A 16581-nucleotide genomic window follows, 5' to 3' on the forward strand; every position below is an offset into this window, starting at 1 on the left:
CAGAATGATAGAAAAAGTAATCACAGAGCTTCTGGCCCAATCATGGAAATGGTTTTGAAGAAAGATGCTGATTATGGGTCCATAAAGAAAGAAAAGAAATAGGAAGAAAGAAAAGAGAAAGGAATAAAAAGAAATTGTGTTTGAACCTTTTGCCAGGAAAAAAACACACATACTTTGTGCTCATTAACAATATGGTAAGACTTAACTCAGTCAAACTATACATCAACTACAATTGAACTTTCCATAATTTACTCATTACATTACATAATTTACTCATTTTATAATTAAATACAAGATGCCTATCTTTCTTTGCAACCAGTCATTTTCAAAAAAAGTAGGCAGATTTTTTTCATGGTAGCTGAGATTTAACTACCCAAATAAGTTGGACAGCAATATTTGACAGGGTACTATTTCATTACTTTTAAGGGAGAATGAAAAGGAAAAATGAAGTTTGCAAAAGTATAAACCTTGCCTGAGAGTGGCAATTTCTTTAGCTAAGAGAGTTTGATATAGTGGTTTTTTGTTTTGTTTTTGTACCTTGCTCCAATGTTTCCTTTCTTCGTCTCTGGATTTTGCCTTGGGTTAATTTTTTTTTTTTTTGTCATAGAGAAATGCCTTAACTGCTTGCTGGAAGTAAGTAGGGCATACATAAATAAGTAAATAAAAATATTCAAAAAAATTGCCACTAATAGGGTGGGGTTTGAAAGTGTGTCTGGCCAGGGTGTGCTCAAATGAAGAAGTCTGAAATATCCTAGCCTGGAGAAAACAATTATCTTCCAAATTCCTTTCCACTCACCTGTGAGCTCACTTTTATGTAAATAGTGGGAATAAAGTAAAACAGCCTTTTAGGATTTCTAGGTAGGGTTGAGTAGAATTCTTACATGAGCTCATGGTTTGTCTTAGTTCTTTCAGGCTATTATAACAAAATACCACATACCTGATGACTTATAAACAACAAACATTTACTTCTCACAGTTCTGGAGGTTGGGAAGTCCAAGATCATAGTGCTGGCAGATTTGGTGCTTGGATCCATGGAGGAAGGGAGCAAGGGAGCTTTCTTAGGACTCTGTTATAAGGGCACTAATCCCATTCAGAAGGGCTCCACTCTATTGAACTAATCAATTACCTCCCAAAGGCCCCACCACCTAATATCTCACCTAGAGGTTAACTTTCAACATATGGATGGGGCAGGGGGCACATTCACAACACAGCATAGTTTAATCTTGTCATTTCTCAATAGAATAACAGAGGAGTTGGGTCATTATATCTACTGTTCCCATTATACTTACTGTACAGGTTAATAAAATCTATGCATCTTGACTTCAAGGCTATTGTCACTTTCTAAGGGAGGCTGTATTGTCCTTCCCTAATTTACTTTGTACCTACCAGTCATAAGAAGGAGTTGGTAACCAAATAGTGCTTTAGGAATGTGGAGCTGTCACAGAGAAGAAGGACTCTGGGAAGTGTTTGTTTTGTTTTGTTTTGGGAGGGTAACTGTTTATTGAAAGACAATCTTGCTTTATCCAGTTCACTTACATGCAGGCAGTTGCTTTGGTTTGTCATAGGCAAAAAAAAATGCAGATGCTGGCAATTGGAAGTAGCAGACTTATATCAAGATTTAAATCTGAGGGGGGGAGAGGGGGCAGGGGGCAAAGACTTCAGCTGCCATCTTAAGAGAGCAGGATTTGAGCTGGAATTAGCAACTACTTCACCTTCTCAACCCCTGTGGTCAATGGCCAGTTGTCCTTTCTGGTGAACCCAGGATTCGTTATTCACTTCTTGAGCTCAAGGTTAGAAGGGACTTTCTGTTTTTCTTGGGGCAAGCACAGGCCTACCCCTCACAGATCCTAGTGTGAGAAAGTCAGATTGTGCCCCTTTGAAGACAGGAAGATCAGATGGGTGGGGACCGGGCTGACCATTCTTGGCGTGAATCCTGAGGGGCAGCTGGCCGGGCAGAGGCTCCCTCTAGACACTGCTGTGGCGTCACAGGGCTTGCCAAGCTGCCCGCTCACAGAGGACATGCGAGCCTTTATGGCTTTGTTCAGTTGGTCTGAATTAGTTGATAATTATAAGCCATTGTTGAGAATTGTTGCAACATGTAACTTCTGGAACCATTATTTACTACTCTAGGTTTACAACTACTTGGGGGGACTTTTTGTCCTTTTACCAGGCTCTTCAGTTTCTTAGGAACTGATGTACACAGTATTCACTTACTTGTCTGCACCATGAAGGGAAACAAAATACTGTTCCTAGGTCACTAGGCACCAGTACTGAACACATCTGGAGAGAGAAGGTAGGAGACAGGAACTGCCTGCTAATCAATGAGGAGTTCTCATAATCTAGCCCAGTCTACCTCCCAGCCTCATTGCTCCCCCTCTGCATTCGATGCTCCAGGCACCTGCAACTCTTCACTGAGAGTTTCCAGAAAGCTCCAGGCCTTTCCCCATCTTCTTGCCCTTGCTTCTGTGGACACCCTCTTCCTCCTCCCCTGACATAATCCCTCTATCCGACAAGCCCAGTTTCTAACAGATTCTCGAACTCCCCTACACAAGGTTATTTGCTTCCTTCTTGATCCAGTTCAGAAGTCAGGAGTAAGAGGCACCAAATTAAATTTGAATCATCTGCTTGTACATCTCCCTCTGATAGGGGCACTTATAACTTCCAAACATTGAGCACCTGAATAAATCTAAAATGCAATTACATTACTTATAAAATTGTAGAACACATATACTTATGTGAGCAGGGATTTAAGGTTTTTTTCCTTAAGTTTCTTTCTCCTAGGCCTTTGTCCCTGTACACTCCCCTTGATCCCGGATGAAGCAATTAAGGATTGCTGTGAATAATGGGTTAAAATATCACCCTATCGAGACACTGCCAGATGACCAAGAACAAAAGAAGGACCTCTGCGGACCTCCGGGCCTGCACATAGCTGCATTCCAGTCCCAGCCTCGGTTGGCCCCATATAACCCTATCCGGCAGGCCACTCCTTAAAACCGGTTTTGGATGCTGTATGCTCCCTGTCTTCTTGGTTGGCCGGCCTTCTCAATAAACGCCTTACATGGTTCAACTCTGCCTCCATTGAATTAGACACAGCGACAGGCAGCCCGAGCCCCACCTGGGTTTCCTGGTAACACCTCGACCCCATTCACTGCGAGTCCTCTAAGGCAGGGACCATGTCTTTCTCCTCTCTGTGTCTCCACCACCAGCACTGGGTCTGGCACCCAGAGACAATCAGTAGTTCAATCTTATGCCACTGAAGAAGGGAGGCTATGGAATATCAGCAGTTATTTGAAAGTATATTTTGTATATACTCAAAAATGTTTTCCTTTTTCTTTATACTGTGCAAGCTTATTATTAGCATTATTTACAATTAGCATGAAACCGTCTTATGATATAAAAAAAACAATAAAGCTAGTTTTATTTTGGGATAAAAAAAAATCGTCCCTAATTGATGACAATTCTACAGCACTAAGCAGTAGCTGCCTGACACCAACCAAGGCTTGAGAAAACAAATCCCCAAAGTCACTGAGCCCACCAAAGTTTTAACTAACTTCATCACTTTTGGGGAAACTGTGGTTTTAAGTCACAGGTCCTTCCTCTTGCAGAATGGGCGCCAAATCCTTCAGTCTTGGTTTGCAAGTTAAAGGCCCAAATTGTCTATCCAGCTCCTATTTTGCAGGATGTTTTTCCACAGTCAGGATGAGCTGAGTAATATGGTTTTCGGTTTCCTTGTCATTCTTTTCCTTTTCCTCCTGAAAGTGTTTTTGTGGAGGGCCTGCCGGATGTCACAGAAACGCGACCTGGGCAAGATGTGTGTCACTTCTCTACTTGAAAAGTGTCCGTGACTCTGAGCCCAGAGAGGATGCAATGAACACGCACGCACCAGCCAGTTAGGCAAACAAGGCAGAGGGTGCAGGATTTGACCCCCACCCTGGCGGCGGCTGCAGGCAGAGGGCACGCCGCAGGTGCGGGGTTGATCTCCAGCTAAGGGAAACAGAGGGCGCCGCATCCTTCCACGTGCCAGGAGACCATCTGTGAAGAGCATTTGAAAGCAGCTCTGTTTCCACCACATAGGCCTGCTGCCTTGTAGGTCTTGAATGTGGGGGAAACATGGCTACGGAGAAAATGCTACAAACTGGTGTGCCTTCTATTGAGACTGGGTCCTAATGAAGATTTGACTATTAAACTAAAATTGTTTCAATTCGTCTGAGACTTAAGTAGATGGATAGAACACATGAATTCAATTCCACTTCGCAAAAATTCAAAGCCATTTCTAAAGGAGTCCCTTTGCCACGTTGACCTGTGTTAGGAAGGAGGGCTATAATGACTCCAGTACCCAAACAAGTGGGCCAAGACCACTGGCACAGCTGAGAGAGTCTAATGAGCGAAGAAAATAATGAAAAAATAGCTTCTAGAATTGAAACATTCTATTTCAGTTCTCTATGGACAAGGAAAGTCTGTCTGGCCTACATTTAATTTAAACTACTTCAGATTTAGTTAATGAGAGTTTTTAAAAAATTGCTGCAAACTTATTTGAGCTGTTTTTATAGGTAGGGAGCTGGGGACCACCTGCCCTTTATGAAAAGCAATGTACTTCCAGTGCACCCAAGAAAACAACCTATTTTAAATTATAAACCTTTTTACAAAATGTGGCTTTATTATTGTTTGTGTTACTCTTAGTCCCTTTAGGAAAACTGCTCTGCAATGTATATAAAGCAGATATACATTCCACTCTGAGAAAAAAAGTCTACACATACTAGATATTTCCTAAAAAAGAGAAAGGATATAACCAGCTCTGCTCAACACCTTTAATGATACATGCGGTTACCTATTTTTTTTCTGTCTGGCTTATTTTGACCTGTCCTATGCATATCCATCTACTCAGCCTCTTTTCCTGGAGAAGCAGGGAAAAAACAAGCCATTGACCTGGTTGCTGTCTTCCCTAATTTGTCTGTTAGGCTTAAGTTTCAGTCTGTATCCAAATACATGCAATGAGAAAGCCCTGGGCAACACTGAGAAAGGAAGTAATAAAGTGAAGTGCTGACAATTACTGAATGTTTACCACTTGCCAGACACTCTTCTACATGGTTTAACTCATTAAATGCTCACAACAAACCTATGAGGTGACTAATATTGCTATTCCCAATTTATAGATGAGGAAACCGAGAGAAGAAAAGTGATGGAACTTGCCCAAGGTCACACAGCTGGTAAGTGGCTGAATCAGGATTCAAACCAAGGCAGCGTGGCTCTTGAGCCCATCCTCTTAGTCACTATGTTGTACTGTATGGAAATCCCTATGATACGTGAGGTCATTCATGCAATGGACTCTTACACAGGCATATCCTAGGTGCTGATCACTGCTTGGTCTACAGCGATAAATGTTCCTTCTTGGAACTGCACTCCCACCAGTTTGCTGCCTGCTGGGGGCTCATACATGAAAACCTTTCATGACCCACTCAATGTCATCTTTCTCTTATGTCACCTACCAAGGAGCCAGGATCTTTTAGAATCGTAGATGGACATGCGTCATCACATGCTTTCTGGTTAATGACTCCATGTACCCTGTCAAACCCAGCCTCATCTCTCAGCTGTTCGATAACAGAGATAACTTGTGTAGGCTCTTAAGTATCAACAGTCCTCTCCCTCTTAATATATTTTCTCCTTTCTCTTAAGTTGTAATTATGTCTCCGAAAAGAAACAGAGACTTGATTGAATAAAAGCAGTTATTAATTAACAGTACTCTCAATCATTCATTTATTCTTTTGGCCAAAGGTGATTTTAGATCCATAAGGTGTAATTCCTTTCTCCTGGGAGCTCAGAGGTTCATGGAGAAGAAATAGACATGAACAGGCAAATTATAGCATGGCACAGTTGGTATGACATTTGAGGTACAACCAAAGTGTGGTGGGAGTGGGGGTGGTGATTGCCTAAAGAAACTGGGAAGAACTTACATAGGAGGTGACTTTTTATTTGGGTCTGAAAAAATAAGTAGTAGAAGTGGGTGGGAACTATCCAGGCATAAGTATAGGCTGTGAAGATCAGGACATATGAGTGCAAGGTGTGCTCAGGGAGGGATGTAAAATGCTACTAGACAGAATGTAGGGGGGTGGAGTAGCCTGGACAGGTAAGAGCTAAAGCTAGCTAAGGAGGTTGGGGTCAAGCAAGGAGTTTAGCTAGTATCCTATAGGCAATGGATGAGACAACAGAGGACTGTGCAAGGAAGTGGGATCATGGTTGTAATTTTAGGAAGAAAACTGGTAACTATACAGAAGATGCATTAGAGTGGGAAGAAGCACATTCCTCTCTTATTAGTCCTCGATAGCTAGGCAAGCTTTTATTATATTCCTTCTGCTGCTGCTGTTATTATTACTAGTTGAAATGTATCAAGCACTTACTGTATGCCAAGCACTGAGCTAAGGGCTTAATATGAGCTATCTGGATGTGTGTCTGGAGATGGAACCTTAGGCTCTACTAAGAAGTCATTTCTGCTGTTATGTGAAAGGTCTCCATGTGAGAAAGACAAAAGGTCCTGTGTTATTTTGCCATATTGAGGACATAGCTAATAAAATGGTATTTCTTATTTACACATTTGTTCAACTGAGCATTCTGCAGAAATGGGGTGAATCTTGGTATGATGAAGAACCAACTGTGCCCTCTACTTGACAGCGCCAAGGAAGGCTGCACCTCAGGGCCAACAACTCATTGGTTGCTCCAGAAGAAAATTTCTCTGCCCTTTGGCCCTCCCATGTTCACTCTCCATCCAACAGATATGCATTGGATGTCAGCACATAGCTGAAAATGGCCTGTGAGTCCCTGTATAGCCTCCTATAGTGATGAAGAATTTTATGGCTAGTAAGCATGTTTTCATGTAAATTTGGGCAAAAAAGAAAAAAAGATCCTTGAGGTAATTTGGGAGATAGAGAAAGCATGGATCTGTGGGGTTATTTTTTGTTTTATACAACTTCCCTCTGCTGGGTGCAATGCAGATGGAAAAACTGTGATGTAGCTACCAAGCTGTTGAAACAGTTTGCCCACTCAGATGGGCCCTGATTTGAAAGATGCACCCGCCTGGTTCGCTGTAGCTGACCCTGGAGTTCTTACATCTGACTTCACACAAGCACAGAAGGTGAAGCATAACTCAATTAATAACTTGTGTGATTGATTCTGAGCTGATTCTACCCCTGAGACTATCTCTGGCCTGCATACTCCCTTCTTCCGCTTAAGGATCACACAATGCAGTTTCCAGAAGCTAGGCAACAAGGGAGGGTGGAACAGTAGGCTCCAATTAGCCACAGATTGTGCATTTCAAAAGTTGGAGAAAGATACTCAGTTGGATTAGTGTTTCTGCATTTCCAAAATCTTTTCAATCTTAGCAACAAAATAATTTGATACTTGGAACCCCTGAATACATCTGAAATTTTTACTTTGGTGACAAAGAGAAAAATTTCAAATTAAGTCAATTTTTAGATGAGGCCAGGATAGGATGAGGAGAGGATCCTAGGGCCTGAGGTTAGTTACTAAGGTCCCATTTAGCAGGAAAGCTAGCGTAGGAAACCAAGGCCCCGGGCTCTACCTCTCCCCGCCTTTTCTGAGAACACTGTGGATATGACTTGTGGTTGGACACCTGTCTCCCCATTGCCACCCTCTCAATTTCCTGGGGTAAGAAACAGTTGAAAAAACAAAACCAGTCTCAGCCAGAGTTGGCAGCCATGTGGATGCACATGGCAGTTTTGAAGCGGCTCTGCCCTCCAGGTCACCATGCCGCCATCGGAAGAGGGCCTGAGATGAGCTGCGCTGATGACCATCCCCCCCCCCCCCAGAGTTAGAGACCACAAACCACCTCCATTCCCGCCCCTTGCCCGTAGTTGATAAAAAAACCCTCTCCCCAGACCTCCTCAGTGTGACCCGCTGTCTGAGTTCGCCCGCACTTCCTTCTTAAGTGCGTAATGTCACTTTAATCTGCTGTGTTTTGCTAAACCTCTCTGTCTCATTCTTGAATTGCTTCCTGCGGGTCGCAAGAACCTGGACACAACCGCTGGGTTGAGGCCTCCCTTGGCCTCCCCGTGATCCAACCTCGTCATTAACACTCTAATATTTCCATATCTCATATACAGCGGTACCTGGGTTTTCCAACGTGGTCTGTCCCGGAAGCCAGCTCGAGCTCTGAAACGCTGGGAAACCGAGGGATCCCCGCCGACAGCTGGGCCTGGGGTCTTGCCCTCGGCGGAGGCCGGAAGCTAGGGGCGTGTTCCACTTCCGAGGGGAGCTGGGAAGCCCAAGCATTCACTTCCGGGTTTATGGCGGTCGTAACCGAACTGTTGGTCAGCGGAGATGCTCGAAAACCGAGATTCTGCGGTATTCTCCTGCCCATCACGTCAGCACAGCCCAAGCTCTCTAACCTGAGAGTGGGGCGGCCCTTTCAGGGCCAAGCTCTCGGGCTCTCTCTTTATTGCAGTTTCCTCCTCCGAGCGTCCAGAACCCATCCCCAACCTCTGCCCTCAGGCCCACCTGGCAGTGTACTACAATAATTTCCCATTTCCTTTAGGAAAGAGGCGCGGTAGAAATACACACGTATATACAGGGTGTCCCCCAAAATGTGTACACATTCTAACAGGTGGTAGCTCAATTTTGAAAAGGAAATGCATTTTAGTAGACACTGCCTTTACAATAATTCAAAGCGTGTGTGTGCACTTTTTGGGACACCCTATATATCTTGCCTGGTGGCTTTGGTCTTTAGCAATATGACTCCACAAGATTTCCAGAAAGTCGAACAGGTTCACTCAGATCAAACAGTTAACAAATAGTTGCTTAGACTACTATACTTATTTTTGGGACACCTGAGCTTTATCATTCTTTAAAATTAAAAGAAAGACTTTCTAAAGGTGCTATTTAGGCATTAGAAACAAATAACAAGGGGCATTACTCCTGAGTAAAGGAGCCTGGCTGACAATTATAGGCAACTTGGTCGGGCTGATTCTAAGTGAAATGGAATAAAGGAATCAAAGACTATCAGAGCCAGAAGGGAGGCGCACCAGTGTAAAACTACTTTTAAGAGAAAAGAGACCCAGAACAATGAAATGACTCGACGACCTGCAACAGAGGCATTCCTTGTCCCCCATCATGCTTTCCGCCCTCCTCTCTCACTCAGCTGGGCACATGGCCACTGCACGTTGCAGCCTCCCTTACAGCTAGGTATGGTCATGCGCAGCTTTGTTCCAGTTAGTCAACGGGATATAAACAGTAGGTTGTGTTTGTCTGGAAAAAGTCTTCTTCCCTTTCCCCTTCCTGCTGGCTGACATACTGACTTGACAGGTAGAGATGAAGAGCCATCTTGGACCATGAGGAGGAAGCCGTGTGCTTTCTAGTGTGCTCAAGCATTATAGAGCAACAAAGCAGAAAAATCCTGGGTTTCTGCAACACGAAGCTCTAGACTGACTGCCTTCTAGGCTTCTTTATGTGCAAGAGAAATAGATGTGTATCTTTGCTTAAGTCACTGTTGTCTTGAATTTTTGTGTTACTCTCAGCCACACCTAGTCTAAACTTCTTTAGTTTCCAGTAGTCTGGAAAAGTTTTAACTGATCAGCATGGGTGGATGGGGGAGGGCAGGATGGGTGATGGACAAGGCCTGATTCTAAGTTTAAAAGAGGAAAATGCTTTAAATACTTTATGTCAAAGGATCTAAAATACTGATCCATAAACCACTGCATCAGAATTGCCCTGGCATAGGGTCCCATAAATCCAGAGTCTGGGTCCTTTTATTGGAGATTTTTATTTAATAGGTATTCTATGGGGCCTAAGAACTTATATTATTAAAAAAGTTTCCCATGTAATCCTGATATCTGGATATATTGGGAAGCATTTGCTTTAGAATTGTTTTCCACTGGAAGGCTGAATCAGAACCACCAGAAAATATATTTTCTCCCTCAAACATAAATGTGTTCATGGGCACATTAGAAAGAGAGATTGGGAGATGGAGAGAAACATAGATGAATAGATAGAGAGAGAAGGGGGGGGGGGAGAGAATATTCTGAATTCTGAAATAAGTGATTCCTAATACTATTTGGATCCCTTCTTTCTGCTCCCACCTGTAGTGACACAAATGTCACCTAATAGACCATTCTCTTTTAGATTTACCTTAGTACAGAAAAAACCTACAATGGCATAATTGTTATATGGCTAGTTTTTGTTTTTTATAGGTTACGTTATCTGTGAGGATAACATAATAGTAATGCAATGTGCATTACTATACTTAAATGAATCATGAATGAATGTATTTGTGACAAAAAGAATACCATTAAAGTAGATGAAGAGTATACTTTAAAGATTCCAGGGCCTCCCACATCAGAGGTTGAATTTCTTGGTCCATGAAAAAATCTGTAAGGCCAGCAGATTCAATCAAAGAGCTGTCAGCTGAAGTTGGCCTAAAAGCCCTTGGGCACATGAGCAGGTTCTCCTGGCAGCAAAGGTGACAAAGGCACCGGAAAGTGTTACCAGAAAGCAGATTGTGGCAGGTGAGAGACATTCCCAACAGTAATGGATAGAAAGGGATTAGACTAAGCGGCAAGACCCTACCAAAGTCATCCTTTTACAAGATCCACCCTCACGTTGACCTGTGCAGGCTGCTTGGGAGCTCAGCTCTCCCACCTTCTTTGGGGAATCTAGAAAAGAAAGCCCTACATCAGGAGGAAGGCACCAGGCTCTCTATAAATCTCAGCAGAACCAAAGATCCATTTGAACACAACATTTGCAAAGACTGTCAAGAATACCAAAGATCTTATTCCAACGGAGTCACCAACTAACCTGGTCTGGGTCTGGGTAAGTCGCTTAACTTTTCCAGTTTTTCATTTTCTCCTGTGTAGAATCAAGGGGTTGAGTTGATAAACTATGAAATCCCTTTTAAGAGTTGTATAATTTTATATTTATCGTACAGAAAGCTATATTATATGTCAGTGGGTAAAAGTAAAAGCTTCCTTCTATCAATTATATATTTGCCTTTATTTTTAAAAGAAAAAATCCTAAATCACAATATAAAATCACCAGATGTACACGCATGTGTGTGTACACATGCATGCACACATGCTTTAGAACTTGAACTTCTGGAAATTCTTTCTTAGCCGCCTAATCCCCAAAAGATCTGGTGGCATCCTGTTGTCCCTGCCAGAAGACTTCATCATGCAAATATTTAGGCTAGGACTTTTAAACATCCATGAACATTTATTTCACTCTCCCATGTAACATCATCCAGAGGGGCCAAAACATACTGTGTCCAGGCCCCTATTGACAGGATAACTATGGACTTTCATTAATAATGGGGGTCTCTGACTCTGTGCTTACTGATGGTCTCCTGGGTTAAACAGAACTATGAACAGAAATGAGATGAAACTCCTTTATTGGTTGTTGGTATTATAAAGTGGTCTTGAATGTATCATAGTGCTCTCTCCATTTTAACCCTTCGCCTTCCTCAGGTGACACTCCAGCAATGAAATCCTCACTTTCTGAACCTTCCATGTAGCCCTGCTATAATGTGCCCTTGACCCAGAGGCCACTGTCCATGCAAAAGTTTTGAAATAGAAATGGGAACTCTCAGAAGTCCCAGGGAAAATGTGTAGGTCATAGAGCTTCAATAGATTGTGTGCCAATGGAATTTAGGGAAATGGAGAGAAACAAAAAGCCAAACTTACTTCATCAACATGCCCAACAGCTCCACAAATTCTCGCCATCTGTCCAATGAGGTAGGGAAATCTCTCACTGATCTCTCTCAGCATTGGAAGAAAACCGTTCAAGGATACTGGTTTGTAGCCTGCTATCTCTATGAGGATGTTTAGGATGACGTCACTATGGGTAGAGTCCTTCAATTGCCCGATTAAGAAAGGAATACACTTCTGAACCACCTACAAAAAAGAAAGGTGAGAAGGATGGAAGAAAGAGAAACAAGGAGGAAAATTAATTAAATCAGAATCACTCTAATATTTTTTTGTATTAAATCTGACCTCAACACGTTCTGAGATTATCACCCTTATTGGAACTGAAGCAGATCTCCCAAGTCTGGAATTTTAAATTTACAATAAAATCACACAGACTTCAGTTTCTTTTTCTTTTAATCTGTGCTCTCTGTTGAAGAGTAAAATTTACAAGTGCTTAAATGCTGCTGTTCATAAATCAAGTTTTGATGCGTTGTGTCCTCATCAGAAGTGTTCTATTTCTTTCAAACGACCATGAGAGCTATAATTTAAAGCACAAACTATGTAAAAGATCCTTGATGACTTTAATCAAAGGCCTCAAATTGGAGAAATATGGTTTGGAAACATTTAGTAATAAAAATAAGAAAGCAGAAAAGAGCTCCCACTTTTCTTCAGTTCTTCACTCTGATCACAAAAATGTAATAAGATAAAAAATTATTGCAATTTCTACTATATTCCTAATACCTTAATATTGCTGTATTTTAATATGTTTATGACTATAAAGATGTGATAGCTCATATTAAGGAAAATGTGAATTTTTGTGGAATAAAGTCACCTTATTAATACAGACATGTTACATACTAATAATTTAATAAATTTTTTTGTCTGCTAAAATAAAAGAATTACAAAGGACAACCTGTGGAAAACTGAACCATAAAAGTCAAAACTATTTGTTCATCCGTATTTCTACATGCTTATTTCTTTTGTTTGTTGTTGGTTTGTCATTTTAGTTTGTTACATTTTTGGTAAAATAGACTCGAAATGTAGCTTCTAGTGTTAAAATCAAATCCGATGCATAACTCAGCCTGCTGAACTCACAGTCGCCCCCTGCCCCAAACCTGCTTTTCTCACTTCTTAGCCACAAGTGTGTCTTTTCTCCATAAGTGACACCAGTCTCTGCTTGGAAACTCAAGCCAGAAATCTGAGACTCATTCTTGATGACTGACTGTCAATCAGCAGCCTCAACCATCGAGTCCTATTGATTCCACCTCCCAAGTATCCCACAGATCTGCCCACTTCCCTCATGTCCACTCATCTATCCATTTGCTCATTCACAAATATGTATTGAGTTCTTCTTATCTGCAAGGTGTTTTATGTGCTGGAGTTACAGTTGCTCACAAGTATAACAGGTTCCTGACTTCATGGAATAATTCACTACCTAGTAAAGGAGACATTTAACAAAACAAATAATTGCAACAGAAATGCATACAACAACTGTATTAATAAATTCCATGTAGGGAAAATACAGGCTGCTGTGAAACTGTCCCAGGGTCCTAATTTAAGCTGGGGGTCAGGGATGTCCTCTCTCAGCAAGGGCATTTAAGTGGAGACCACTGAGCCAATCTCCCTGCATTGGGGTTATTACAACAGCTTCCCGACTGTTCTCCCTGCCTTCAGTCTTGCCTGTCCAATCCCTTCTCCACATGTGGCCACCACGGTGACCCTCCCCTGCTTACAGTTCCTCACTAATTTGCCATTGCTCTCATACCTTTTTTGAACTGACTTCTATCCATCTTTCTAGACATCTCCTCACCCACCTATTCTATTCTCTCCCCATCCAGATCTCATCATATATCACACACTTCAATCACGTTGAATTTTTTAAAGTTTTCTTGACCTGCTAAACTTTCTCTTGCATCTGGGATTTTACTCATGTGATTCACTTTGTAATTCTTATTGCCCCAGTCTTGCTGGATAACTGCTAGTCATTCCAGAGGTGTCACATTACCTGTTATTTCCTTAAAAAGCCTTCCTCAACTTCCCTTCTCTTAGTCTAGTGCCCCTTCTGAAGCTCCGATCATACCCTAAATGGCTCTGAGCAGGTCCTTCTCACGCTCTCTTCTTCTTGCTGGCCTAGATGTCTGTTTGCAGGCTGGACTGAAAGCTCTGCAAGGTCAAGAATCATTTCTATTTTGTACACCATTGTATACTCGGTGCCTAGCACAGAGCCTGGCCAGAAGGTCAGTCTGAGGAACACATCAAAGGAAGGCAAGTCTAAATGATTTTACAGAGTAACACTTGGATAAGCACACCCCGTATTTTGAATAGCTGCACATAATATTTAAACGTATACACTGCCATGTGCCCTATAGCCTAACAGGGGCCTAAAAGAAGACAGTTTTGAGATAAGTAAAGTTATCCTACATGTAAAATGAAACCTTACATTCATATCTAGTCCTTGTGGAGGAAAGGACTGGCCTAGTTTTTGGCAACTGGCACAGGCGGACGAACAGTTCAGTAAATGCTTCCTGCACAGAGGGAGCGACTGTCCTTCAGGAGAAGCCACGAGGGATCCCTGGCACACATGGCAGAAGCGTCAGCCAGCTGCTCCGGGTCAGGGCGGCACACTTAACCCGAGGCTTTGAGGAATGAAATGCTTACACATTTCCTGCCCGTTCTATAGTGCTCCATTTCCCAGGCCTTCCTCTTCATGTCCTTTTCCTGGAACACCAAGATCTCTGTGACATGTGCTCCCAGTCACGCAAATTTCATTCTAATTCCACCCAAACACCTCAAGTCGTGCAAGAGTATATTATGTCTGTTGCCCAAACACATATGCCTGACCAGAGTTGAATGTAGAAAGGAAGCAAAGAGGAGAGACACCCTGAACAAGGTGAACAATGTGGTACCAATTTTACCAATTAGACAATAATTGATTATTTGCTATAGTTTCCTGATAATCCAAAGTTTATTATGGTGGTGACAGAAAAGATAGATATTTCTTGAAGTTTATCATACGTGTGATAGGGAAGCGATGTTTTGGGCTTTAGATGGATTATTCTTGAATAAGGACAAGTTTTATTTTCCGTACACAGGGCAATCCTCTAGTCTGGCCTCTTTGGTGTTGCCCCATTGGCAGCTGCTTCATGTCTCAGAGAAGCCTTGTCTTTGCTGAGAGTAGAGGGGCCACTCAGACCTTAGAGATGGCTGGCAGAGGGGAAGCTGGCATGAACTTGGTTCAGTCCATGAGCCCCATTCCACAAACCACTGAGAAAGCTTCCAAACTGGCCTCATAGCCTAAAGTTTCTCTCCCTTCTGTTCAGCATCCTCACTCCCATCAGCGCCATGGTCCTAGAGCCCCACCTGATCATGTCAAGACTTCAAAGATCTCCCACAGCCCCCGACTGGAAGCCAGTGCCACAGCATTCCAGCGTCTTCAGTGACGGGCAGATCTGCCGCCTCTTCCCCCATGAGCCCTCTGACTCGGCAACATGCCACTGACGACCCACAGTGGCTTGAACACAATGAGAACTCTCATAGTTTCAAAGGCAGTCTCAGCTCTGACTTCTGGGAAGCCTTCCCTCCAGGCCATCCTAACATATGCAGGACCTGACCTGGCCAGTACAAATGGAGGCCCCCAGGCCACACACCCAAATATTCAGCAGTTATTAAAAAGAAGTTTTTTCCTTCTACCTGACACATATCTTTACAAGAATCTGGGAGGCTCTATTTGAATTTACAGTATTTGGCTTTTGTAGAAGGAACATGGAAGAATGAGCCCTAGCCCCCATCCCTTGCCCCTCTCTTCTCTTTCTACCCCTGGCTTTGGCCTGCAAGGAGTCTCCTATGCATGTATGTGGGTACTCCAGCCCATATATAATGAGCCCACAGCTCATCCGTCCACCCATCAGGCCTGTGGCATCACACTGTTGACATGACCTGTCCTTGGGAGCACAGACGCAGGAAACAGGCCTGTACAAGCCTTGGAAGCAGGATGGAGATATGTAGAAAAGGGATTCCCAGTTACTTGAATGGTGTTGGGGGGGGGGATGGGAATGGGGGCACAGGTCCAGAGCAGAACCTTGTAGAGCAAGTAGCCTAGGGAAGGGTCCTATCTTTATCTTCTCTGATCCTTCCTGAGCAGAATTAATCACTGCCTTTTTTTTCCCCCATAGCAGTCTGCTGACATGTTCAGTATCTTATCACTGAACGAAAGTGTTGTAGACACATCTTATCACCCCAGGCCACAGGCACCTTATGGATGGGGCTATCTGGAAACGTAGCAGCATAACTTAAATGTATAGAATAAAAGGCAGAGCTACTGTGTGTGTGTCCACGCGTTACACTCCCTCTCACCACTATCTGTGACCTCTGAGTCATGTCAGCTTGGGGATGCTGTGTTTGGTGCTGTAGGACTAGGTATATAAATAGAAATGCTCTACACTGGTGAGAGATAATTCCTAGAAAATGACTCTCTTCTCTAGGGCCAGACCGCAAAAGCAGTTCCTCTGGGTCTGGCCATTAATTTACAGAGGGCTGAACTTGCCACTTGCTGCCATCTATTTCTGTACCTTTAGGGCTAGAAGCCCATGTCCTGGGGATGACAACAGATATGCTCATATGTGTTACTAAAGTCTGTTCCTTTCATTGGCTAGACCAGAGCATAATTGTGGCAGCCAAGAATGCAGACTTAGCTCCAGAAGGCCACTTGGAAAATTGATCACCAGGCCTCTTCCTATAACTGGACTCTCAAGATTCTCTGGCGCTTCCAGCCATGAATCCCTTACCAGGAAATGCCTGTCTCTACCTAGGAAGGATGGTTTCCTTAGAGAGCGATACCCAGAGGGCAGTGATGGAGGAAGGGAACCCACCTGCTCCACCAACCACGTGGAAGCTCACA

The 16581-nt window shown here is 43.0% G+C and overlaps 1 protein-coding gene across 4 annotated transcripts in view; it reads right to left on the reverse strand.

Annotated features, from left to right (window-relative positions):
- VEPH1 (ventricular zone expressed PH domain containing 1) overlaps nt 1-16581 on the reverse strand; it is a 168259-nt gene that overhangs the window by 100858 nt on the left and 50820 nt on the right. For all 4 annotated transcript variants that reach the window (XM_081139204.1, XM_081139203.1, XM_081139202.1 and 1 more), the window contains one exon: nt 11682-11891. In XM_081139204.1, coding sequence (XP_080995330.1) covers nt 11682-11891 — 210 coding nt within the window. The remainder of the gene's footprint in view (nt 1-11681; nt 11892-16581) is intronic.

Source organism: Miniopterus schreibersii (genome assembly GCF_964146895.1).
Source record: "Miniopterus schreibersii genome assembly, chromosome: 5".
NCBI classification, from domain to species: Eukaryota; Metazoa; Chordata; class Mammalia; order Chiroptera; family Miniopteridae; genus Miniopterus; species Miniopterus schreibersii.